Genomic DNA, 27,266 nt, shown 5'->3' on the forward strand with positions numbered 1-27,266 from the left:
TTTCTCTCTTTCTTTCTTCCTTTCTTTCCTTCCTTCCTTCCTTCCTTCTTTCTTTCTTTCCTTCTGAGAGCAGGGGACAGACTTTTCTCAGCTTAGAAGGCGCCAAAAAAACAACACGTATCCCAAATCTACCTGCCACCTTCTTGATGTTATGAGAAAGACTGTGAAAATAAGGCATGACGAAGGGAGGTGTTTAGTCTAAGCACTGTACTTTTCTTTCAGTATTCTTCAACCTCTGGAGAAGGCCTTAACATGAGCTAAGAATGAAATGCTGTTTTGTAGCTCGAATATTCGAGCCGCTTGACTTGATTCCGGAAATTCGATGACAGTAAGTGATCACATGATTTCCAATGGGCTGAGGAACAACTTTGCATGATGTTGCTGCGTGTCACTAACTTGGAATGTGCGCTTTCATTGGTAAAATAGTTTTGTCAGATCTAGGATTGGAGGAGCAGCAAACATGGGCACCGGAAAAATGCAATTTAATGTCTGGAAACTATTTTCTCTCTTGTCAATTCGTGAGTAAAATGCAGTGTCCTTGCCGTTCAGAGGAGAAGGTGTCAAGAATGCTGGCAACAACACTGTCGAGGTAACAGAGGAGTTATCTAAAATCGCAAGATAATCATCAACATAACCAAACGCATGTAACACCGTTTGCTTCGAAAGCTTTTTTTCCAGGCATCTGTCAAAAGATGCCTTAAAAATGTTGCACAATACACAGGCAAAAGATGACCCGACACAAATACCACATTTCTGGACGTAAAAATCCCCGTCGTAAAGGCCAACAGTGGAGGTAAGGCAAAATTGCAGAAGCTCTAGGAACTGTGCTGTGCTAATGCCTACGGTGTTCAGGAACGCTGTTTCGCCCCGTTGTTCAATTGTCTCTGATTGCTTTGTACAAACCATCGTGAGGTATGGAGCAGGACAAGTCCTCAACATGATTAGAAAAGGTCAAATGTTTAGGGGAATCCCCCAAGGTGGAGTAAATTTGTAATAAGGGAGTAATTACTCATAAGGGAGTAATGACTGCTCCGGTGAAGCGGTGGTCCCGGGTTCGAATCCCGGACCAGGACGAATTTTTCTTTAACTACAGTGTTTCTGAGAAAGCTGTATAGCTTTCCTTTGTAGCCGTATGACTGCGCTTGGGTGGATGCCAATGAGTAATTACCCCCTTATTAATGATTAGAAAAGGCCTTAGAATTTAGTGAGATTCCTTTTTCATGAATTATCAGCAGGTCCTTGGAGCTGCGGATGAGGTAAGGATCACATCCTACCAGCTTGTCGAGGTGTTGTTTCAGGAAGGATCCCACGACTTGTTACCAGCTCCCTCTCCCCGAAACAATGGCACGAAGAGGGCAATCCGCCTTGAGCGTTTTGCCGGTGAAAAACATTTATCCCTCTCGGCTTTTGAGACAGACAGCGCGTCAGCACTGAGGTTCTTTTGCTTCAGGGATCGTTCTTGAAACAACGCCTCGACAAGCTGGTAGGGTGTGATTCTTACCTCATCCGCAGCTCCAAGGATCTAATGAAAATTCTTGAAAGAAGAATACCACTACATTCTAAGGTATTTTCTATTCATGTAGAGGCCTTGTTCTGCTTCATACCTCACGATGGTTCATACAAAGCAGAGACAGATTTGAAGAACGGGGTGAAACAGACTTCCAGAACATCGTAGGCATTAGCACAGCACAGTTCCTAGAGCTTCTGCAATTTTAACATACCTCCACTGTCGGCCTTCACGACGGGGATTTTTACGTCTAGAAATTCGGCATTTGTATCGGGTCATCTGTTGCTCCTGTGTTGTGCCACATGTGCCACATTGATGGGCGACTTCAATGCGCAGGTAAGCAAGAAGCAGGCTGGAGACCAGGCGGTAGGCGACTATCGGATAGGTTCTAGGGATAGCAGGGGAGAGTGATTAGTAGAGTTCGCAGGTAGAAATAATTTACGGATCATGAATACCTTCTTTCGCAAACCAGCAAACAGGAAGTGGAAGAGCCCCAATGGTGAGACTAAAAATGAAATAGACTTCATACTGTGCGCTCACCCTGGCATCGTAGAGGATGTGGAGGTCCATGGAAAGGTCCGTTGCAGCGACCACAGAATGGTAAGGTCTCGTATTAGCTTATATTTGAAGAGGGAACGGTGGAAACTAGTGAAGCGGTAGGCTATTAACGAGTTAGCACTAAGAGGGAAAGTAGAGGAATTTAGGATTTCGCTGCAAAACAGATTTTCCGCTACAGCTGAAGAAGACGAAGATAACGTTGAAACAATGAACGATAATCTCACAGCTATCGTTACGGAGTGTGCCACAGAAGTAGGTCGTAGGATGGTTCGACAGGATACCGGCAAGCTATCTCAGTAAACTAAAGATCTGATAAAAAACGCCAAAGCATGAGGACGTCTAACTCCACAGACAGAATAGAACCAGCAGAGCTATCGAAGTTAATAAGGGCAAGGTAGCCGACATAAGGAGAGCTGCCTTTGCGCTCCATCCTGTCTCCATTGTCTTACTGTGTCGTCTTTGTGTGTGCTAAAAATAATTCTGAGAACGAAGCAACTAGCCCCACAACGCATATTACTGACATAAGGAAGTTTAACATGGAGAAAATCGTGCATGCTCTAAAGAACGGAGGTAGCCTAAAACCAGCAAAGAGAAAACTAGGTGCAGGTAAAAACCAGATGCATGCGCTAAGAGACCAAGAAGGCAATGTCATTAGCAATATGGATAAGATAGTTAAAGTAGCGGAGGAGTTTTCGACAAATCTATACAGTAGCTAATCTAATCAGAACGTTACTGAGAGAGGTAGTCGAGCACAGCAATGGGACATCCCGCCAGTAACGAACGAGGAAGTAAAGGAAGCCTTAGGAGAAATGCAAAGGGGGAAAGCAGCTGGTGAGGATCAGATAACAGCAGATTTGTTGAAGGACGCAAGAGAGATTGTGCTAGAAAAACTTTCCACCCTGTATACGCAGTGCCTTGTGAATCGAGCGTACCAGGAGCTTCGAAGAACGCTAACATTACCTTAATTCATAAGAAAGGAGACGTCAAGGACTTGAAGAATTACAGACCGATTAGCTTACTCTCAGTTGCCTACAAGGTATTTACTAAGGTAATCGCTAATAGAGTCAGGACAAACCCTAGACTTCAATCAACCAAATGATCAGGCAGGCTTTCGTAAAGCATACTCGGCAATAGACCATATTCACACTATCAATCAGGTGATAAAAAAATGCGGAGATTATAATCAACCCCTATGTATAGCCTTCATTGATTACGAGAAAACATTTGACTCAATGGAAACCTCCGCTGTCATGAAGGCGTTGCGGAATCAGGGTGTAGAGGAGTGTTATGTGAAAATATTGGAAGATATTTATAATGATTACACAGCTACCATAGCCCTCCATAAAGTCAGCAATAAAATTCCAATAAGGAAAGGTGTCAGGCAGGGAGACATGATCTCGCCAATGCTATTCACCGCCTGTTTACAGGAAGTATTCCGGGGCCTGAAATGGGAACAGTTGGGGATAAGAGTTAATGGAAAATACCTAAGTAATTTGCGATTCGCTGATGACATTGCCTTGCTAAGTCACTCAGGACATGAACTGCAAAGCATGATCAATGAGTTAGCCAGGCAGAGCAGAACGGTGGGGCTAAAAATTAACGTGCAGAAAACCTAAGTAATGTTCAACAGTCTAGCAAGGGAACAGCAGTTCGCACTTGGTAGCGAGGTGCTGGAAGTAGTAAGAGAATGTGTTTACTTAGGACAGGTAGTGACTGCTGATCCGGATCGTGAGAGGGAAATAACTAGGGGAATAAGAATGGGGTGGAGCGCATATGGCAGGTTCTCTCAGATCATGAATGGCAGCTTGCCAATATCCCTGAAGAGAAAAGTCTACAACAGCTGTAACTTGCCGGTACTCACCTATGGAGCAGAAACGAAGGGGCTAACAAAGAGGGTTCAGTTTAAGTTGAGGACAATGCAGCGAGCCATGGAAAGAAAAATGATAGGTGTAACGTTAAGAGATAGGAAGCGGACGGAGTGGGTGAGGGAACAAACGCGAGTTATTGCCATCCTAGTCGAAATAAAGAGGAAGAAACGGGCTTGGGCAGGGCATGTAATGCGAAGGCAAGATAACCGCTGGTCCTTAAGGGTAACGGAGTGTATTCCAAGAGAAGGCAAACGTAGCACGGAGCGGCAGAAAATTATGTGGGCGGATGAGTATAAGAAGTTTGCGGGGATACGGTGGCCGCAACTGGCAAAGGACAGGGTTAACTGGAGAGACATGGGAGAGGCCTTTGCCCTGCAGTGGGCGTAGTCAGGCTGATAATTATGAAAATTAGTGCACCTTCGAAGTTCGCGAAACGCAGCATCATCATGTCCAGTTGTTTTCCTGCCCTTAAGAAGTCATGTGATCACACACTGTCATCGAGTTTTCAGAATCAAGTCAAGCGGCGCGAATATGCGAGCTACCAAACAGCATTTCATTCTTAGGTTATGTGAAGGCCTTCTCCAGAGGTTGAAGCATACTGAAAGAAAAGTACAGTGCTTAGACTAAGCACCTCCCTTCGTCATGCCTTATTTTCACTGTCCCATAACATCAAGAAGGTGGTAGGTAGATATGGGATACGTGTTGTTTTTTTTCAGCGCCTTGTAAGCTGAGAAAAGCCTGTCCCATGCTCTCAGAAGGAAAGAAAGAAAGAAGGAAGGAAGAGAGAAAGAAAGAAAGAAAGAAAGAAGGAAAGAAAGGAAGAAAGAAAGAAAGAAAGAAAGAAAGAAAGAAAGAAAGAAAGAAAGAAAGAAAGAAAGAAAGAAAGAAAGAAAGAAAGAACGGAAGAAAGTAAGAAAGGAAGAAAGAAAGGAAGAAAGAAAGAAAGAAAGAAAGAAAGAAAGAAAGAAAGAAAGAAAGAAAGAAAGAAAGAAAGAAAGAAAGAAAGAAAGAAAGGAAGAAAGAGAGAAAGAAAGAAAGAAAGAAAGGAAGAAAGAGAGAAAGAAAGAAAGGAAGAAAGGAAGAAAGAAAGGAGGAAAGAAAGAAAATGAGAAAGAAAGAAAGAAAGAAAGAAAGAAGGAAAGAATGAAAGAAAGAAAGAAAGAAAGGAAGGAAGAAAGAAAGAAAGAAAGAAAGAAAGAAAGGAAGAAAGAAAGAAAGGAAGAGAGAAGGAAAGAAAGAAAGGAGAGCATCACGTGCAAAACGAGCCATCAGACCAAGTTCAGCAGATGTGTCTCCCAGGTTATCTATCAGATACCTCTATCTTTCGGGCGGGTGTACTTACATCGCCCAAACCGACCGCTGCTTCAGTGCATTGGAGCATAGAAGATCGATGCGCACCGGTACGGGTAGCAAGAAAGATAGAAAGAAAGAAAGGAAGAAAGAAAGGAAGAAAGAAAGCAAGAAGGAAAGAAAGGAAGAAAGAAGGAAAGAAAGAAGGAAAGGAAGAAAGAGAGAAAGAAAGAAAGGAAGAAAGAAGGAAAGAAAGAAGGAAGGAAAGAAGGAAAGAAAGAAGGAAAGAAAGAAAGAAAGAAGGAAAGAAAGAAAGAAGGAAGGAAAGAAAGAAAGAAAGAAAGAAAGAAAGAAAGAAAGAAAGAAAGAAAGAAAGAAAGAGAGAAAGAAAGAAAGAAAGAAAGAAAGAAAGAAAGAAAGAAAGAAAGAAAGAAAGAAAGAAAGAAAGAAAGAAAGAAAGAAAGAAAGAAAGAAAGAAAGAAAGAAAGAAAGAAAGAAAGAAAGAAAGGAAGAAAGGAAGGAAGAGAGAAAGAAAGAAGGAAAGAAAGAAAGGAAGAAAGAAGGAAAGAAAGAAAGAAAGAAAAAGGAGAGCAGTATACATGCAAAACGAACCATCAGACCATGTTCACCAGATGTGTCCCCCAGGTTATCAATCGATACCTCTATCTTCTGGGCGGCTGTACATCGGTTAAACCGGCCGGTGCTTCAATGTATTTGAGCATAGAAGATCGATGCGCAGCGGTACGGGTAGCAGTCTACCACTCCATTGCAAGATCCATTGCAGGAGTTGCGACAGCCGCTGCTGCGTGCCTTATCTGGACAAGACCATGTTCATCTCTAAGGCAAGCAGCAAAACTGAAAGGGAGGTCATCGAAGCTTTCCTTATTGTCAAAAGGGGTGACATGCGCTAGCTCGCCCTCGATATTGTTATCGAGGCAAGATATCGAATTTTTAGAAGCGCATGTTTGGGTTTCACATCGGCTCTGATATACCTGTGTCCTCTGTAGCGCTGTTGTCATTACGTTGAGCCTTTTCTGCGCTAGGGTATTTCTTGCTATGTTCATAGGCGTTGTAAGCCACCTGTTTTCATAAATAAAATCAGTTGGAAGTCTGCACCTTGTCTGTGCTTATGTGTGCCTTTCGTCCCGTTGTCTTTGTGCAGTTTTACTCGCTCGCTTCAAAGAATGAAAGTTTCCGCGGCGGCATCACCGCGGGCCGATAAAGGAACTGAGTGCTCTCCCTCGCAAACCTCCAGAACGGCGCGCACATAATATCGCGTGATAATTACGCGCGGTCGTTACTATGGGACAGGCGATTCATGTGTATCCCCATAACTTGCATCGTCATACATAAGGGGCCGGGGTTTCTATTTATTGTGTTAAGCCGGGGGGCAGAGGGGCGGGTCCTAGCCGAACGCGCGCCTGAGTGCTGTCCGAGGAAGCAGTCCAGACACCGTGTTCCCAGGTGATGAAAGAAGCCCCCCTTTATTATCCCACACAGCTTTTATACACTCGTGTCACATGTCCGCAGATCCACTATCGCAGTCGCAGCTGACGATGCCTGCTGACGTCACGCGTCAAGCATGAACCAACGATCCCAGCACATCCCCCTTTTCAAGAACTATTAACATCACACGCATACAAATTAAAATGGTATAGGAAGACACAAGCATTATTGACACTAAAGCAAACAACCCAGAACAAAGAATTAGTCGTCCACACACCGCCTTATGGGCTTGCGAACGACTCTACCAAATCTAGTCCTAGTTACAATCCTAGCTTCAGAATTGTTACCGTCAGTCTCCGTCTGAGTGAGAGGCACCGAAGATTCATCTATTAGGTTTTCTGGGCTCTTCCTGACTACCTGGAGACTCGTAGCTCCCGCTATCTACCCGGTCTTTTGGGAGACGGTTGAGCATTCTCCTGTTTCGACGGACTTGGACCCCGCCTTCCGTTTAAACCCGGTATGAACGCGGCTGTGGTGCTGCTCCGAGCACTGTACCTTTGGTACGGAGATCAGTCATCCATATCACGTCACCTGTTTCCAGCTCTGGGAGATTCTTAAACCGAGGACGTTGGTCGAAGTGGCGGCTTTGCCCCTTCCTGACCCTACGGTCATTCGCCACAGCTTCCTGCCTACAGCATTGTCCCGAATTGCGGTGCGAAGGCAGCATTGGGACTCCCGTCCTGAGCCTTCTACCCATTTAGTATCTCCGCTGGGCTGACTTTCAGAACGCCGGGCGCGGCCCCATAAGCCAGCAGGGCTAAGTAAGGTTCATCCGATTTCAAAATTAGATTCTTAACCGTCTTTACCATACGTTCGACTTCCCCATTTCCCTGGAGAGAGAGAGAATAAAATTTATTTATAGAGTCTTTGAAGAGGAAAGCTCTCTTCTGGCGCAGGCGGGCTACTGTCGCTTGGTGGCCTTGATCTCTTGGATCTCGACGACCTGGTTAGCTCTCTGTGAGCAACTTTTGCTACCACAGGTCCGAGCTGCGCAGCGCGGTTTCCCACTGCTCCTCTGTGGTTATTCCGCTTAAAGGGTTTTTACTGCAGGCCCACATGATGTGGTTAAGGTTAGCATACTCTCCGCAGCTTTTGCGTTCTGCAGAGTATACATCAGGATGAATTTTGGCGAGTATTGCGGGGCATGGGAATGTGTGCGTTCGGAGCTGCCTGAAAGTGGTTGCTTGCTCTTGCGTGAGCGTGGGGTTGGGAGGGAGATATTCAAATCTGCTCCTTTGATAGAAGGTCGTGATTTCCCTAAAAGTGAGAAGATGGTCCCTCGCTGAGCTGGCCCCGTGGTTTGGCAACGCGTCTGGTCCTGCCCGGATAGTTAGTTCTCGGGCTATGTCGTTGAACTTTTCGTTTCCTGGGAGGCCTGAGTGTGCGGGGCTCCATAATATTTTGATTCGAGTTTCTGGGCGGTATTTGCTAATTAGTTTTGCGGCCGGGGGATGTACTCTGCCTTTCATGAAGTTATTTATCGCAGTTTTTGAGTCGCTTATTATGGTCTTTTCCTGCGGAACTTTTATGCACATGGCGTGTGCTATTGCTGCTTCTTCTGCTTCTTCCGGGCTTTTCGCTGGTATGGTCGCAGCTGCTATGCATTCTCCTTTGTGGTCAGCTATAGCCACAACGTATGCCTCTTTGTGCCTGTACTCGGCAGCGTCTACATACAACGCTGACCTGTCGTCTTTAAGTTTATTGTGCATATTTGCCGCGCGGGCTTTCCTTCTGCTGATGTTGTGAGAGGGATGCATGTTTTTGGGAGGGGTGGTATTATGATACGTTCCCTTATTTCCCCATCGAGATCCATGATTTTAGGTGAGTTCGGCCTGCATTTCACGTTGACACTTTCTAGAATTTTTCTGCCGGCTGCAGTTTTGGAGAGTCGTGTTATTGCCCTTGATATGTTTTGCCAGGCTAGTACCGTGTTCCACCAGGCATCGGGTCCAGGAGCACCGCCGCTGTGCTGACGGAGGAAGGAACGTGGGCCGGAGACAGGGAGTAGGAGAAGCGAAGGAAAAACTGTATTCACATATTTACAAAGTTATATGCAAGCAATGACAAACAGGGTAAAAGCTGAGAAGTCTCAGGGAAACGCTGAGGGAATCGCTCAGGGACTAGCTCTTCGATGAACGTGTCGAGCGCTTTAAATAGTCCCTCCCGAGATCTTCCCGCCTTTTTCGACCAATCGTAGGGACTTGGTCCGGGTTCTCCTGAAGGTCGTTCCCCGCTTCGTCGTCTTCCTCGGCTGAGGCAGGTGATGAAAGAAGCCCCTCAGACAACGATGAGGCATCCTGAAAATGTCCTCAGGATGCCTCCACTGGGATGTTTGGTTGTCCTCAGGACGTCCTTCAATGGTCCTGAAATGGGTCTCAACAAGTCGTTTTGTCCGGCCCCAGTACGTTTTGAGAACATCCTCAAAAGAGCACCCTAGGCCTTTTGTAGTGCATTTTCAGGACATTTGTCAGAATTTAGGACATGCTCAGGATGTCCTAAAAAGGGCAACAAAGGACTAATTTCGTACATATCGAGGACACTACATTGAAGGCCTCGCTGCAGTTCACACTAAACATTGTGAAGTGTTCCTCGTATTTAAGCTCCATTACATGTACAGCTACACCTAACTGCCACTAGAACAATAACAGCTGCCACTGTAGGCAGCTAATATAGTGCAACATTTGGAAGCTATAGCCAAGCTGCAAATTTCCACGTGCATATGAAGTGTGCAATGCAGGAAACTGGCAGCAAGTTCTAGCATAACCAGTGCTAGAAAAGATCAGGTCTAAGTGCTATCCTCAAATAAACTGGCGCAACTTTCAGACAGATGAATCTGATGACAGATGAGTCTCAGACAGATCAGTTTACAGCTTGGAAAAGCAGAGAGGTCAGCCGTAAAGTTGAATATCTGGCCTGCTACTCTGCACTGGGGAAGGGGAAGAGAAGAGAGTCATGATGGGTGATTGAGCAACCTCAGTAGAATGTACGTAATGCATCAGTTCAGTTAGTATAGAAATGCTAGCGGAACACACAAAAATAACAGTGCATAAATATTTATGTTTACACTTGACTACAATGCTCATTTTGTGCTTCAGTGAGAAAATTCCGATTCTTCAGCTTAGTGCATCTCGGTGCCTTGACATAAAAGAATCAATCTTGGTAAAAGCAATATACCTCCAGGCCAACATTAGGAGCTTATGCTTTTTGTATTTTACTGCATATGTGCAAAGCATTTCCACAATTAAAAATATATAATGCCTTTAATAGCATCCTGAATTCTCGTTTAGTAAAGCCAGAATTTTTTTCATGTTGGATACATGCACATAATATTTCAGTTCCTACAGTAAGCACAAGCAAGTTAAAGAAGCAATTTCACCAGGAAAGATACCCCTCCCCTTTCTTGCAATTTGTTAACTTAAATCATCTGGCCACAGAATAAACAGAACTTTTCACTTACAGTCTTTGTACATGTGATAACTGTTCTTAACCGCATTTCATTTCAAAATGGCAGACATCTCTTGCTAGCCCAACCAGTATATCTCAGAAGGCTACGATACAAAGCGATCAATGCTTTCAAGATATTTCCTGGATACTCGTGGTATACAGCAATAACATGCTATTGCTTCTGCTCCAACAGCAGTTACAGTACAACGTACTATTGCTGTGAACACCTTCAAATGCAGTTTGCGCAGCCTCTCTGCAGTATGACTTTCAACAGCGATGTCACCGCGGCGTGAGATGACTGTGATTGCAGTGTCCAAATCTGTAGCTTCTGCCTGAATTCTGTCATGTCATCAGCATCACCTACGTCGCCCTCCGTGGAAGTGCCGTTCATACAGTTCAGAAGCGTTGGAGTTGGGTGCAGGAGGCATGTCTCCTTCAACACCGTCCACGCCGGGAGTACCTTCCGCAGCTTCCCAGCTCAACGCCGACCCATCATCACTGACGGAGCATGACGAGCAGGATGCCTCGACACCACAGTGCATTTAACTGTCGGATGGCACGCCATAAGTCAGTTTTCCACTGTCTGCCCCAGGATTGCTTGACAAGCGCCTGTTCTTCGCACCAGGCTCGCGCAATGTAGGGGTTCTACGCACAACGCACGCTGCTGAGGCTCCAGTTGACGCGAATTGGCTGGCCTTGCTAGTAATTCATTTCGCTCCAAGTTCAGCAGCTGACAACAGGAGTCAACACGCAGTTTCCTCTCCCGGCGGAACTGCCGATCACAACCTTGTCCGGCTTGCTGGCGGTGTGACTTAAAAATGGCGCGAACGTGTTGTTATCTGTAACAAAAACAACAAGAAAACCGCGAATGCCATAGGAAAAAGCGCAAGCGACAAGCAGTTTTGCCTCTCGTGGTGACTGCTAAGTTCGCAAGTTTTCCTTTCAAAACAAATTTAAGACAGAACGTCAAGCATCTCACCTTTGTCGCCGTCGCCTCCATGACTTTTTTTGCGACTTCGCTACCATGGCTTCGCTTAGCTTGAAGTGACTGGACTTGACCGATTGAAAGGTGGCGGTGGCACAAGGCGCTCGTGGCTACCCCAAAGATGACGTGGTAAACGACAGATCCGAAGAGGTTTGAAAGTATAACAGTTGTCTAACTTACTGATAATACAAACAAACACAATGCTACAGACAGTATGCACAACCAAGTCTCGATTACTGCAAAACAAAAACTGAAAGGAAATTGTGTCGTTTCCGGAACCTCAGTGCGCTCTTCCGCTGCTCGCGCGTTCGCGTACGAAGAAAAGCAACGCGCCCGCCTGCTTGCGCCTGCTGACCATGCGCTGCGACGTGCATGTTCACGCGTCGCTGTGCGGGCGGTAAATTTTCATGGTAGCGCTGCCCAACTCGATGCCGCTGTGCTGTTTCTCATAAAACGGAAAAACGGGAGGTTTAGCGGCGCGGCAGATATAAGTAAGCAAGCACAAATTTGTCAAGAATTCACCTGTGCGCTTTAGTTAGCGCAATAATTACCGCGCTTCAATTACCGCGATAATTACGTATAACAGTAGGAACAACCGCAATCAACAAAGGGTCTGTTTGTAACTGGGTCCTCATCAGGTCCTCGAGATGACATTTCTAGGGCCCTTGACTAGGCAGCGTCCTCAGGACGTCCTAAAGACTCAGTAAGAAAGCGTGAGGACGTTTGTATCTTTTGAGGACGTCCTCAGGATGAGTGGTGTTGTCTGGATCGCACTGAGCTTTAATACACTCTCATCGCATGATCGCAGATCCACTATCGCAGTCGCAGCTGCCGATGCCTGCTGACGTCACGCGTCAAGCATGAACCAACGATCCCAGCACATTTATGTGGAAAGCAAGCGTAAAGCAGAACTTTTGCCAGAATGCTCTTGATAACAAATCACTTAGAAATTCTTATATTAAAAGCTGCAAGTAATATTTCAGTTATTTACAGACCTCCGTCTGGTACGACTGTCTCCTGTCTAATGGTTGGTTGAACTTAATAACAACGTCTACTCAAGTAACGACAACTTTTTCTATCACGCTTGATCTCTTCATTCTCGATACTGTTTTCTGTATACTGAAACAGTAACTTGTGATGCTAGTGACCATTGTGCCATATCTGCTTCTCGCTATGTGCAAAGCTGTGCTCAAAAATTTTATCGTGAAACCTTCCGTTACCGATGTATAACCAGTGAATGACTCGACCGCTTCCGTAACTTAGTATTACCTACGGACTGGGCCCCCATTTTTAAGAGTACACATAGTGACGCGTGTTATGAGCTGTTTGTAAACATGTTGACGACTGTGATAAAGAACACTTTCCTTGGAAATCCAAAGCCAACATATATAAATTACGGAAACTATGGGTTACACTTCTTCGTGTAAAAATGATGAAAGAGCAAGCTGCATGTGAAGAAACTAACACTCACGAAGGTCAACTTTTCTTAATTTCACCTTGGTGAGTCTCCGTTTCTTGACATGCAGAAGTTTCCTTGCCAGATGGGTTTCCATCTAACCATGAACTAGAAAGAGCAAGTTGTTTCAGTGTTTTATGTTCATCAAAGACCTTGATTTAGCTTCAAGAGCTATCGTAACAATTTTAACAATGAATTAAGAGGAGCGAGACAAGCGTATCAGCAGCGCCTTTTGAACGGCAATAAGAACCTTAAACAATTGTGGAAAATTCTGAATGATGCATTTCTTCAGGGAAATAGTAGGAACCTAAGATCGCTAGTAACTGATGGTGCACCTGTATCTCGTTGTTCCCTTTCAGAACTCTGCAGGTTTTTCACCGGCTTTGCGCCACCGTGTGAGCACTGAAGTGGCACTTTCTTTTATTACTAATCGAATTAAGGAATCCGTAGCCTTTTCTCCCATTGATCCCACCAAAGTGTTCAGCATCCTAATGAACCTGAAATTGGCATCCGCTGTTGACTATGATGGCTTACAAATAAAGCCAATTAACTATGTGGCTGATGCAATAGCTCCTAGCTTTCATCTTTGTGCCTCACTCATATTTCCAGGCAGGGTGAAGAAAGCCCCAGTTTTAGTCATTTTTAAAGGTGCTGACAGGAATACTCTTTCCAATTATCGCCCTATTTCTGTTCCCCCGATTTTCTCTAAAGCCTTTGAGAAGGTAGCACTTAAAAGAACTGAAAAGTTTTCAATAAACACGCATTAATAAGTGACGCCCAGTTTGGTTTTCGCGAGGGTCCTTCCATTGCATCCACTTTACTTATACAAAAAGAGACAATCGTGAAAAAAAAATTGAAAACAAATATCTGACGCGTGGACTTGTCGACTTCAGCAAGGCGTTCGATCTTCTAAACCAAGGTATATTACTCTGCAAATAAAAAAATACGGCGTCCGCGGAATAGCTCTTTTTTCGTTCCCACTTAGACCAGCGAAAACAAGCGACATTGCGGCGTCCCCCAAAGAAGTGTTTCGAGCCAATTTCTATTTAATAATATCATTAACATAGCCACAGATACAGAATATATTTTGTACGCTGACGGCACAAGCCTCTCTCTATCTGGCTCTTCCCCCAATGACCTCTATGGTTCCAGTACAATGGTTTAGCCACAAAATGTAATAAGACCAAAGCTTTCATTCCCCCCCCCCCCCCCCAATAAACCATAAACAGACCTCTTTTACTTGACACCAAGGGGTGGAAATCATTTAGGTCACTTTGAGTTAAGTTTGATGCGCGTATGAAGTGGACTGACCATGTAACTTACCTCACAAAAAAACTACCACCACCAATTGGAGTCCTTTCTCATTGTCAATGTGATTTCACATCGCCTTTAAAATTAATCACCTATCATTCATTCTTTCAGCCACATATTAACTACGGTCACTTGGTCTGGGGGCGCGTACCATATCAAAAACAAGTTTCAACTCTGATCACTGCGAAAGAAAGCTATCAGACTTGTTCCTGGAGTCAGTTACACTGCCCCCACAGCAAATGTTGTTCTACAATATGAAATTATTCGTTTCAGTGTCTTATTTGAGTATCGTGTACTATATTGCATTCAGTTTTCTTCACCTGTAGTGTCTTTCTTTTGTACCTCGCCCAACTAAAGCAAATAGAAAGGTTAGTTTGAACCCCATCAAGCGATGCATGGGCAATTTCTTTCCCTTCCGTCATGCTGTGCGATGTATTTGTTTCTTGAAAGTCTTATTCAGTGCTTTGCGCGAGCTGCCTCTATTTCCATCTTGCTTTTGTCTGCATTTCTATAAGGCCACAGACTCCCTCAAGCTAAAATATCAGCTTTTCGTCTGTGGCCTATTCTCAGTCATTTGGGAATATATGTCTTACGAAATAAAAAAAAAAGTCAGAGACCTTTGACTAATTGGAGAATTCGAGGTGGCACCTCTTTTGTTGTCATGGCGAAAGGGTGTCATTTGGATATGTAACGTGGTTGTTTCAAGTAAATATTTGTATTGATTCCAGTCGTGTTAATTCTGGGAACAAAAATTCCACGGGGATTTTTCTTTTGACTTCACTGACTTCGTTCACTTTTATTCACTTTTCATTTTAGTGCAGTTCTGTCCTCGCTGATATCGTCGTATCGCAAGCATTATAGTTGAACTTTTAAAATTCGCGCTATAATATTTTCTATTAAATGTGCCATGCTGACCAAATTATAAAATAGGATTACAAATATATCGCAAGCATTATACGTCCCAGAATTTTTCTCACTATTCGTACATGTTTATCTTTTTTTTTCAACCAGCAGAACTTATCTCCACAATTTTGCACATTATCCATTCACTATTATCCCACATGGGACACCCCTTGTAGCTGATGCCTGCAGTAGGTGTGCTGTAGTAATGTAGAAGAACTTGCTGGGCGAGTTGGTGCATAGCTTTCTTGGGATGGCGTTGCGCACACGAACAAACATACACAGGAAAAGGCAGAAGACAGAAAGAGCGCTCTTTCTGTCTTCTGCTCCTTCCTGTGTATGTTTGTTCGTGTGCGCAACGCCATCACAAGAAAGTGTGCTGTAGTGCGTGTCATCCTCGTCAGCGCTGTTTTCTACGTTGGCTCGGTGACTACAGCTAACCGAAGACGGAAAAGATCTCTCTCGAATGCGCTCGAAGACAAACCCCGCTCCTTGAGACGGCCTAGCACCAGCCTGGGGAGAGAGACACAGCTGGGCTCAAGTGCGGCTCAAGCGATGTGAAATAATGTGCCTAACATTCTTGCTCCTTTCTCCAGGTGCTTTTTGCACAGCTCTGTGAGCACACAAAGTGTACGTATTACACAGACACATCTCCGCGCAGGCACCCTGCCTACAAAGCCCATGTAGTACGCACTGCACGCTCAATAACCTAACTTGGCGATCGCCACACGGCATTTGCATAAACGTACGAAAAATCAAATTCCCGCACTACGTTTCGAAAATTGCATGCTAGCCGTATTCGACATTACTACGCTGGTCGTAGCCGTTTTCCTGCGCACACTTTTTCTTCCGCCACCACTAGCCACACTCTACAATCAACCGCCACGGTCTGATATATTAGGTTCTGGTACTTCGTAACCACGCCAAATATTGCGCCGTAATGACAAATTGCACACAAACCAGCTCGCCAAGCTGTCTGCTTCCCGACACCCTTATATGCTGCACCCTGAGCTTTCATGGCTGAAACGACCCGGCCCACACTTGTGGTATGCCCTAAGGAAACTGGGAGCGTCCCTTCTGACCTCATATCAGAGCGAACACTCTACTTCACGACCAAAGCCGGCTGAAGCCTTGAATAAATACGACTGGGATTCGAAACCGCGGCGGCGCGAGCTTCGCTGTGCTATCACCGCGGCCGATCAAGCCTCGTGTGAAACTGCAACACGCGCTGTGCACTGCACATCGTCTTCAACTTCCACCTGCGGCACGAACAGGTCAGCTTAACCTCAGTCAGAACTTAACCCGAGTCTACTATCGTCGCCAGACGTGCCAACGACCCAGCAAAGCAAAACCATGAGTGAAGAAGGCTAAACACGTTTTCGCAAGTCTACTCGGTTTAACTACGCTAAAGCCCAGCCATTTTTCTTTATATTTCTTTAACAGTGTTATAAATCGGTCTATAAATTCGCCATTTGCTTTATATACATCTGTAACCTCTCTACTTTTCAGCCGCCAATCTTCCAATCGCTTCTTGCGAACTTCTACCGCAGATTCATCCACGTGTCCATTGTTATCTCTAAACCCCAGGGCATCAGAAATCTGAGATTTATGGTTTATGGGGGTTTAACGTCCCAAAGTGACTCAGGCTATGAGGGATGCCGTAGTGAAGGGCTCCGTAAATTTCGACCACCTGGGGTTCTTTAACGTGCACTGAGATCGCACAGCACACGGGCCTCTAGAATGTCTCCTCCAAAGAAATTCTTCTGGATTAGCAGCCAAGCGCCATAACCACTGAGCCACCGCGGCAGCTTTCAGGAAGAGTGGCAGTGCTTGCATCGACATCAGGATGAATACCACCGCATTCTAGCATCAGATGTTGAATTGCTTCTACAGATTTACTACACTCTGCACAGGTGTCATTTTCTTGGTTCAATTTCGTTCTAAGACACCCTGATCTAGCTTCAGAAAGTAGGACACTACCTCTTGATTTATCATAGATCGATTCCTTCCTGATCTGCATTTTTCTATTTTTGTATAGTTCCTCAGTCTGCTTCTTTTCCATTGAATTAATCCAGCTGCTACCTTCTTGTGAAACAGCGCAACGGCACAAGGCCAGAGGACAAGAAAGGCCGATACACAGCGCTGACTTCAGCGCTGACTTGTCTCTGTGAACTGTCACGTTTCATTCCTGTAATCGCCAACGCGTCGTGCAAATCACGAATGCTAGGTTTTTGCATTCTAAAGCGTCTTCTTCCTGCTGAAGTCAGCGCTGTGTATCGTCCTTTCTTGTCCTGTGGCCTTGTGCCGTTGCGCTGTTTCACAAGAAATCATGTCAGACCAACGCGCCCATCAGTTTTTATTGTACAGTTTCGTTTCTCGTACAAGGGGCTCTATTTCCTCGTCTTGTCTCTTTGAACCGTCACGTTTCATTCCTGTCATCGCCAACGGGTCGTGCAAATCACGAATGCTAGGTTCTTGCATTCGAAAGCGTCTTCTTCCTGCAGAAGTTAGCGCTGTGTATCGTCCTTTCTTGTCCTCTGGCCTTGTGCCGTTGCGCTGTTTCACAAGAAATCATGTCAGACCAACGCGCCCATCAGTTTTCATTGTACTGTTACCTTCTGCTTTATCACCTGCCGCTTAAAGTTTTTATTTCCCCGTCCTTGCTTCCTGGATACCTACTGGTTAACTTCCTAGCCTTTTTCCGCCACTGTGAGTCATCGCTCTTTCTGTATAAGTATTCAAATACCTTTGCAGCCCACCTTTTACCATTTAGTTTCCTCAGGCGCTCTTCATATATTTTACTCAAAGCTTCTCTCGCTTCGAACATTGCCCAGCCCATATCGCCCTTGTACTGCCTCGTTTGAGGTTTTGCTTTGGAAAGCTAGAGCTAATTTCCCAACAGTACTCCCACAATGTCCTGTTTCATTACCGTGGCATCTCTTCGCCCTTTCGCCTTAAAGGAGTATGGACACCAAATTTTTGCTTCCGTGTTTTCTTCTTTCAAACGATACGTTAGACATTCGTATGCATGGAGCACCCTGTGGCATTCCTGTACGACCCCTAAATAATTTATAATTGAATTTCTTCTTGACGCTATTTCGGTTTCATTAGTCTAACAATGGCCGATGCGTAGTTGGTGTTTAGGTCACGAGAGGCATAAAAAATCGGCCATATATAATCGCTGACAGCTCATTTTTTGTCATTCCGGGTCTTAGAAGAGGCTGGATTAAATGTCGCAGTGAATTAAAACTACATAACGATTATATTAGTTTTTCTAGTGGATCCCGTGACCAAAACATCAACTTGACGTCACATTCGTCGTTTAGTCAATAACACCGAAACAGCGTGAGAGAAGAAATTCAATTATAAATTCTCTACCGGTTGTAGGCAAATACCACCCAGTAATCCTTGTATTCTAATGTCTAACGCATCGTTTGACAGAAGAAAACGCGCAATAAAATTAGGTGTCTATAGTCCTTTAACAGTCTGTGCTTTTCCATGTATATTGGTCCATCCTTCAGCCACGAGACACCACGAGATATGCCACGAGACATGTACTCTGCCAGCCTGGGTTGTCCTTGTATAGTAAGCACCTGATCAATGGAATCGTTGAAAATCATCAAACCTGACTTAACTTTGCTAAAAGTGGAGCCTAGAGCGTCTCCTTCATCTCTACAAGAATATACCAGTCTGTAAATCTTCCTGAATATTAGCTAATAGTACAATATCGTCCACATGCATTAAACCCGGGAGCCGCTGCTCTACGACATTCCCGCCTAATTTGTACGATACATCAAAGAATTGCTTCCTTGTAGCCTCTTTTCATATTTATATCAAGCATGAACAGCAGCGCTGATAGAGGACAACCTTGCCGTAATCCTTTGCGCACCTCGACAGTTGTACTTCTTATCCCTTCCCATGCAATTTCCATTTCTTCTCGGTATATTTCCTTTATACCTTCATCTTTCCGTACGTTCCACAGGAGTTCCCTGTTCACGTTGTCCTATGCACCGCTTATGTCCAGGAAGGCTAAATACAGAGGTCTGTTTTCCGCCCTATAGTCATTTCTACGTACTGGGTGAGCACGAGCAGGCTACCGTCTAATACCGCTTCTGATCCGATCTGAAGATCTCCAAGTATGACATTACTTTCTATTCATGACTGCATCTTTTACTGCACCGCCTGCACTGCCAGCATGTATACAACAGATGTCGTAATCCCTCTCATGGCCTGAGTCGCTTTGGAACGTTAAAGCCCATAAACCAAACCAGATGTCGTAATCTGTCCGAAGGATTTTATGTTCATCCTATCTCCTTTCCTTTTGTAAACCAAATTCATTTTACTCTGTCGCTGGCTGTCCGGAATTTGCTTATTTGTTATGACTGTCTCCAATGCTTTTATCAGCGTGTGCTTGCTTCTTGGGCCAAGTTCATTAATCTACTTCATTTAAATTTCGTCTATCCATTGAATTACTCCGGAAGTACCTAGAATTGCGCGTTTGTTTTCCCTGGGCCACTCACGCCTCTATTGGCCAAATGCGGTCACATCGTTGAAAAGCATACAGGAATTGTGAAGAAGCCAACTCCTTTGCATCGTTTAGCGCTCCAGACCGTTGCTGACAGTAAATTTGTACACCTTCTGTTCTCGTGCTTTGCAGCACTTTTGTTTGTCCCAGAACAATGTTCACTGAAAACGATGTTTTCCTATCAATAACACGCAATTTTATCACAAGTGTTCGCTGAATGTTAAAAAGAAAACGTTCGCGATTTGAGGCGTTTAAGCAGATGGCGCCACCTATCCACAAGGCGAGTATTTTGGTCTCATTAAGGTATGCCTCGGTGCAGCCCATAGAGTTAATATACTGCCATAGAGTTAATATAACCAACTCTATACTGCAGCCAACGTATTACTAGCAAGCTGTGTGTCATTCAATGCAAGAGTAATTCGCCTGAAACAAAGCAAGTTCGGCAGCCAGAAACAAGCGGATTGAGCTTGCACTCGCTCTAACCACTGCACCAAGTCCGCCTCCTGCATGCAAGGTCAGCGTTTTCTCGGCAGACCTACGCATATGGTTTTTTCTTCCTCCACGCTTACGCACAACTACAGCCACGTGTACACTAACTCTGGATGGATGGATGGAAGATAGGAGCGTCCCCTTTGAAACAGGGTGGTGGCAATTGCTCGGCTTTATTTTTTCTTTTAGTTTAACTGTGGTGTAAATTGTCGTTAAAATTCGCCACTTTAACTACGATTTCTTCCACTTCTAACCTTATGTCACCTCTCTGCTTTTCAGCCACCAATCTTCCAATCGTTTTTGCTTACTTCCACCGCAGATTTATTTACATGAACATTGTTATCTCTAAACCCTAGGACCTCAGGAAGAGTGACTGTGCCTGCATCGACATCTGGATGAATACCATCACATTTGAGTATGAGGTGTTCAACTGTTTCTATAGATCTACGACACACATCACATGTGTCATCTTTGTTACCTTTTTTTGTGGCTGCGCGTTCTAAGACACCTAGCTTCAAAGAGTAGTGCACTGAGTTACCACAGAACAATTCCTTCCTGATCTGCCTTTTCCAGTATCGATATAGTTCTACACTCTAGAATTACTGTATATGATATACAGTAACTCTACTACACTCCTTCCTCCACCGCCACCTACTGTCGGCGCATGAAATAAAAACAAAAAAAAGGGAAATTCACTGTTGCCAATCTGGCCTCCCTCCGCCCAGCGCGACTCCCCCCCACTAAAGATTTCCTCCTTTTTCGCCCGAGGGTCAAATGAACACCAGAAATTGTGCCGCAGATGCCTTCTCTGCTTTCCTTCGGACCGCCCGGTATACGTATTTTCGCAGGGCGTCAGCCTGGCCATCCTGCGGGGCGCGGTGCTGTTCGGCCTGGACCCGATGGTGGTCAACGTGCGCCGGTCGAGACTCACGTACGGCGTGGGCGTGCTGAACCGCTTCGTGCACGGCGTCCACCCACCCGCTAAGCTGGTCGTCAAAGACGGCATCGAATGGTGCGCCGACGTGCTGGACGCATTCGTGTTGGCCGACCAGTCGGTGGGTCAGGGCGATGTCGTAGTGCGCAGCTACACGCCTGCCAAGAGCGGACAGACGCGCTCCATCATTCACGTGTACTGCAGCGAGCGTGACGACGTGCGCTTCATCACCGACGCGGGCGTAGTGCGTTGCGGCACGCTCGTACTCGACCTGTCGCACCAGGATGCGCCGCGGCGCCGCGAGATCCAGGCGCGCATGGTGTTTGGCGAGACGGAGATCAAGGTCAGCGCCCTGGACGTCGCCACCCACAAGTGCGTCCGCGCCGATATCGACTTCCTCAACCACTGACTCTTATCGCTGTGTCTGGCTGCAGCCCAGCTTTGTGTAGACCAGGGAATGTTCATTGGCATTTCTAGACAAAGGCTGCATATTACATGACGTTCAGTGAATCAGCTTTCTGCTTAAGGATGTCCAGCAGCAAGACAAAACTTTCACATTTTCTGGGATTAATTTAACCACGTCCGACGGACCCGGTTATAGTCATGTCCAAAGTATGCCCATCATGCTGTTACTTCGAGGAGCTCTAAACATAAGTTAGATCGCCCATTCTTAATCTCCGCAATCTCACAAATGACACAGAACGGCAGGCGACATACGCTCCATAGAGAGTCTTGTAATCTGTCGCCTCGATGTGCTCGTAATTTAAGCAAGCCGTCTGCGATTGTGCAGATGGTGACCGAGCGCCCGTCTCACCGTGTAGAACAAACACCAGTCCGTACATAATCCGTAAGAAATGTCCCGTGGCATTTCGAATCAATTTCAGGCTGGTACAGCGGCGACGACACATCTTGCACTGCAAATTTGCACTCATCCGTAATACTACGTGAGAAATATCATACTAGCTCTGCCACATCGAATGTACATCTTTCGCATTTGAAATTTTTGTGGAATTCATTTGGCACCTGCCGAGACGAAGTCGTGCTTCACCACAATGCACGGAGGAGGAGGAGCCGCAAAGCCGGACGCATGCATGTACGAGCCACTTCCGGACAAACACCAACGAAACCCCCCTGGGTTCGAGCTTAGTGCGGGAGAACGAGATGACAGATTCTGTTTAGTAAGCTGGATTGCAGAGGCACCGACATACGTCCCTTATCGCGAGCTAATTCCACCGCCCGCTTGCATGTGCGAGTGAAAGATGTTTGGGTCCGCTGAGAGTGTCGTGGTTTTCAGTGGTTCTAAGTAGCGACGATCGAGCGGGCGACGTAACTTGGTCGTCGATTGAGCGACAGCCGTGGAACTTCTCCCATTGCAGCTCCTCAAAAGTCGTGAATGCGGAAGCGTGTGGAACTATTGCTCCCATGCTAACATTGCCGTTGTGTCCCCAAGTCCGAACGTTGAGGCTTTCCTTACGGTGGCCGACGGCTGAGCATCGCCTCCACGGTTCGGCTCACGCTAAGCTCTAATAGGCCTCGGTGGTTTAATTAAACTCCATCCGCGGGAACGGGCTCGGCGCCTGCCTAGTCTTACAGCGTTAACTTCACGCTTCCAGGCTGAATCCAGAGCCGCTCCTGGGCGCGGCCATTTTTGCGCCGACTGGTGCGCCGCGGTGCGGGCGTTTCTTTGCTAAAAAAACATTGCCGAGCATACTTCCCCAGCGTGGCTGTGTTGCAGAAAGTATTCACGTTATCAAATGGAGCTCATTCATGCGTTTTAATGACATTTAGTTTGACATTCACGTGAATTGTGCTGACGCTTAGAACGCGCTCGTGCTTATATCGGCTACCGTCTTGGTACTCCACTGCAAAAAAAATTTTTTTTGTTCAATATCAAGCATTAGGTGTGCGGCTAGCATGCAGTTCCAATTCCCATGCACTCTTAATCCTTCGGCCATAAAGTACCACTCACAGACAGGGCATTCTTGTCGCATGCGTGGTGCGCCATTTTATCAACAAATTACCGCTGTGAGCTTAACTGAGTCGCAGCGCCAACAAAAAACAAAATTTGTCATTATTTATGCAACCTGGTGCATAAAAACGTTCTTTTGCTCAAATTATCAAAGCTTGAATAGATATTAGCAGCGAATCCAGCTTTCACGAATTCTGAGGTCCGAATAAGTCGCGTTCATTTTATTCGGTAGCTCTCGTCGCGTGTGACAGCGTTGCGTACGCGTTTGGCTAAGGGTGAATGAATGTATTAAAATCGCGCATATTTCCTATAATTAAGGTAGATAGCAAAAGCATAAAGACACTACGGCAAACCCTTTACCCCCCCCCCCCCCCCCCCCTGATCCCTATGACATGCGTGTGGAAAGAGCAACTGAAATCGGTAGCGGACGTGCTTATACAATCCTGTGCATGAAATGTGTTTAATGGGAACTAGAGCAAGCTCAGCGCAAGGAGGTGATCGAAAACACGCGCTTCGTCGGGACAACGTTCAGTATGCAGCTCGCCTATCCGACGGCAACAAACGACACGCCAGCGCAGAAACCTGCTTAGAAGTGCCGGTTTCCAGTCCGTACGCCACCTGGCCGACTACTACACGGGAAAAATTCTTGCTGTTTGCAATACTATTCCAGAATTTCCCTGAGCAGCGCCGCCGCACCAGCGGCTCGGTGGAGCAGCGTCGCCGCTGCGGTACCAGCGTTTAGAATCCTGAGCCAGCAGAATATCATCATTGAAAAACGTAGCGCGAAAAACGAGACACAGAAAAGGTGAAGACAGGACACGAGCGCTAATCATCAATATCAATATCACCATGGTGGGCACAAACAATGAGGCAGACGCGCACTGCCTCACCGCACTTACATCTAAATGAACGGGAAAAAAATGGCTGAGGCTTAGCTAAGGTTAAGCCTAGTCAGATGCGAAGCATATTGATGGCTAGGCTTGGTAATACATGGCTTTCCTTGGTTGAATACTTGGTCATTTTAATACAACCACTAGAAGTGTAGCAAGGATTGCCGTGGCAGCTATATACGGGATCATCGGTGAATTCAATGTAGAGTGTACAACCGCTGCCCCAGCACCGGCTACAACAGCATTCTTGGCACCCATGGAAAGTACATTGGAAACACCCTTAGTTATTCCACCACCGCCACCATTCCCTATAGACTGTATTGATGTACCCCCAGCAGCAGCAGCAGCTGTAGTACGCGGCATCCCAACACCTGGCCGCCTCGTAAGTGCCCGGAGAGCGAGGCAAGCTCAGCTTTATACCGCTGCTGTAGCGTCACGTGGTCAGCTGCAGCCCCTCTGATGTGGAACCTCCACCGCCGCGGCCGACCGCGCGAGCCGGCAGCCCATCTCTCCTCTGCCGTGACGTCATGTTGTCACGTGGTCAGCCGCCGCGCCTCTGATGTGGAGCCTCCACCGCCGCGGCCGACCGCGCGAGCCGGCAGCCCATCTCTCCTCTGCTGTGACGTCATGTTGTCACGTGGTCACGCTAAAGGTCAATGGTAGCTCCACCGCCGCGCTCGACGGGCTGTAGTGTAGCTCTAGTAATATGCTTCGCATAAAACTCGGAGATGTCACGTTAACGACTAACTGCGCGCAAGATAACCGCAGTACGGTCTGGTAGAGGGAAAATGTGAGTAGTGACGCACAGCGCACACCCTCATACGTTATGATGAAGCACTACAACGACAGAAGCGAACACGTAAACATGCATCCTACGCTCGGCGCCGGCGCGACCCGCAGTCCATCGGGCCGCGCACGCCGATAGATGGCGACTGGCGTCGAGAGTAGGGGCGCGCCAGCAGCCTGCGTGTGAGGGTAAAAGTAGTCTGCTGCTTAAATGCTTCTTGTTACGTTAACAAGAAGCTTATGACAAGAAAAAAAATTATGCGCTCTAGAATTTTTATTCACGAATTGTTTGATATAGTCAAACATTAAACAGATGATTTCGTTTACAGTGGCGATTGGCCAGCGGAGTAATACAAGACGCCGCGGACCGCGGTCCAGTGTTAGCAACTGCTGTTTTTTTCTAAGTTTTAAGTTACTGCATTCGAATCGGAGCGAAAGCATGGATTCGTGCTGCGTAGAAGACGGCGAACAGGCAGTGCCGCGGGATGGAGCAGATGGAAGCTGATGAAGCTAGACGACGCTCTCCAATGCGCAGCGCGAGAGTGTGGTGCAGTTTAACACGAGGCGTGTTGGCTGCGGCGATAGCCGAGTGTTCGCGCCGCCGCGGGTTCGACCAGACTCCCAGTCATGGATACTGATCCATCATTTCTCTTTTTCATAGTTTGACCTCTAACTCAGCAGAAGGTCAAATTTACATGGTCCGCGATTGAAGCCCGAGGTCCCATAGTGAAGCTTTCGCTGCAAAAATTTTTAATAATGAACTTCGTATTTGCTGTTTTAAAGCATTGAAGAGCTAGCATAAAATTTCTTACGGAACACGTACTATAGACCTCTGCGATAAGGGCTCCCTGGGCGCTGCCATATTGTTCACTGGACTATCATGAGCACCTGGCACTATACTCCGTTTCATACATAGTAGTCAACGCTGCCAAAGGTACGAAAGTAGTCCGCTGCAAAAAACAAGCGAAATTATCCGGCCGCCTCGCGTCGTGGCTGAGTGGTACGAAGCGTGTGCCTGTGTGTTCATTTTATAAGGGGTCAAGGTTCGACTCACGGCTTGGCTGGTTTTTTTTTTCTTTTTTTATTTTTCTTAAAAGATTCGTAGCAACTCGAAACTGTCAAACTCTAATACCTACTTTGAAAAACACAGCGCTGTTTACTTGTTTCGAAGGGAAAAGGCAGTGTAGTGTACGGCATACATACGGTGTAACTTGAGTCGGATGGCGCTGAGTGCAAAGCTGTCATATTTAACACTGCGAGAGCTAGATATTGTCACCTTGCTAGGTCGTTTTTGCGGTGATCTTATTCCAGTGGAGAGACCTTCTTTCTTGAACCTCGCAACTGTCCGAGGGCTCTCCCTGGTCATCTCGCCCACAGTTTCGAGAGCTTCACGCACAGTCTTCTCCGGGAAGCGCTTCCTTACGCTAGAGTAAACTTTGACAATCACCTGCTTGCAGTCTTTCGAAATTTTCGGAGACTTCAGCTTGGAGAATAGGCGAGCAGGAGATGTTTTTGAAGCCGCAGTTGACGAAGAAAACAAGCGAATAGGAGATAGCGGTGCCATTTTCGCAGACTCAGAAACCGAAAGACGAAAGCAGACAACATCACCGGCCGGCCTAGGTGCGAAAACCTGATACAGGAGGAGCCGGGAAAAAACCAGAAAACTAAGGCACTCTGTTTTGAAGAACACAAAAGAAAAAGCAATCTTTATGCAAAATAAAACACTTTTATTATTATACTACATTATCGACCAACATTTACTTTAATATTTTCATTCCTCTTTTCACTTTCGACGCACTACATTACGATGCGGACGAAGAGCGCGAACAGGGGCCGCAGCCTTCGCTGCGTTGACTGCTATGTATGAAACGGAGTATAGCACGGTGGAGGCTGCGGCGGAACCGGTTTCCTACAGTCCAGAGAGGAGGTGTTTCGACAACTCCCTCACCCGATGCAAAGGTCTACAGGGAAGCACACCTGTTTGCCCCACTGCACCAGCGCCGCCTCTCCCCTGGCGGTCATTTCCGAACTTCCGTCCGGGCACGTCGCTAACGGAGTACATTGAATCCCCAACGTCTCAACCAGTACATGTACTCTTCGCAACGCTGGCATTCTTTCTTTCATTGTCAGCACTTTCCATCCAGCTCACCGGTGCACAAAAGAGGTGTTGCCGCTCATTGTCAGTCATGGCTGGAATTCCGCCACGATTAGAGTGGTGAAACTTATTGTTGTGTCCCGGGCTGTCACAATAGTTCTCTGAACACCACCCGCCAAGAGCTGCCCCTGGAATTCTACAGATTTCCTGGACATCTCCTATATTCTTGGAAAAAAATTTTAAATATTGGGAAATTGTAAGATATTGTAATGGAAATACTGACGGCAATGGGCCATACTTTCAATGTGTAGCAAAATCTTTTAGAATTTTTCCATCGCTCACATCCAGCAGTTGACAACAGCAAAAACCTTAAAAGCAAAAAAAAGTAATTCAAGCCTGTCGATAGGAGATTGCTATAGTGAAATCTTCCAATATATGAAAAAAATGCGTTCATACACTCTTTCCTATTTAAAAATGCTTTTGTCCGGAATTGTTGGGTATGAAATGGTTGAGAACAAGAGATGGCAAGCCTGGCTAGCTGCTGTGCGCAGGTTGAAGTAAGCGTTTTTCTCTTGCTAAACATGTTTGGTATGTCGCAGATGTAATATTATTCGTGACCAGTTTTCGTTGTAATTCACTAAGCATGCAGTGTTTAGTTGAAGAGCTCAGAAACTTTTTTTTTTGCCAGTAAAGGCCTCAACCGGTCAGGAAATGCAAATTATTTTGGAGACAGCTCAGTTATGCAGATGCGTG

The 27,266-nt window shown here is 46.0% G+C and overlaps 1 protein-coding gene across 2 annotated transcripts in view; it reads left to right on the forward strand.

Moving 5' to 3' along the window:
• LOC149349162 (heat shock 70 kDa protein 12A-like) overlaps positions 1-23,110 on the forward strand; it is a 378,995-nt gene extending 355,885 nt beyond the window's left edge. For both annotated transcript variants that reach the window (XM_089578106.1, XM_089578107.1), the window contains one exon: positions 20,688-23,110. In XM_089578106.1, the coding sequence (XP_089434232.1) occupies positions 20,688-21,182 (495 nt within the window). In that variant the 3' untranslated portion in view covers positions 21,183-23,110. The remainder of the gene's footprint in view (positions 1-20,687) is intronic.
• The last annotated feature ends 4,156 nt before the right edge of the window (positions 23,111-27,266 follow it).

The sequence above is a fragment of the Amblyomma mixtum genome, chromosome 3, assembly GCF_055824585.1.
Source record: "Amblyomma mixtum isolate Tamu chromosome 3, ASM5582458v1, whole genome shotgun sequence".
Classification (NCBI taxonomy): domain Eukaryota; kingdom Metazoa; phylum Arthropoda; class Arachnida; order Ixodida; family Ixodidae; genus Amblyomma; species Amblyomma mixtum.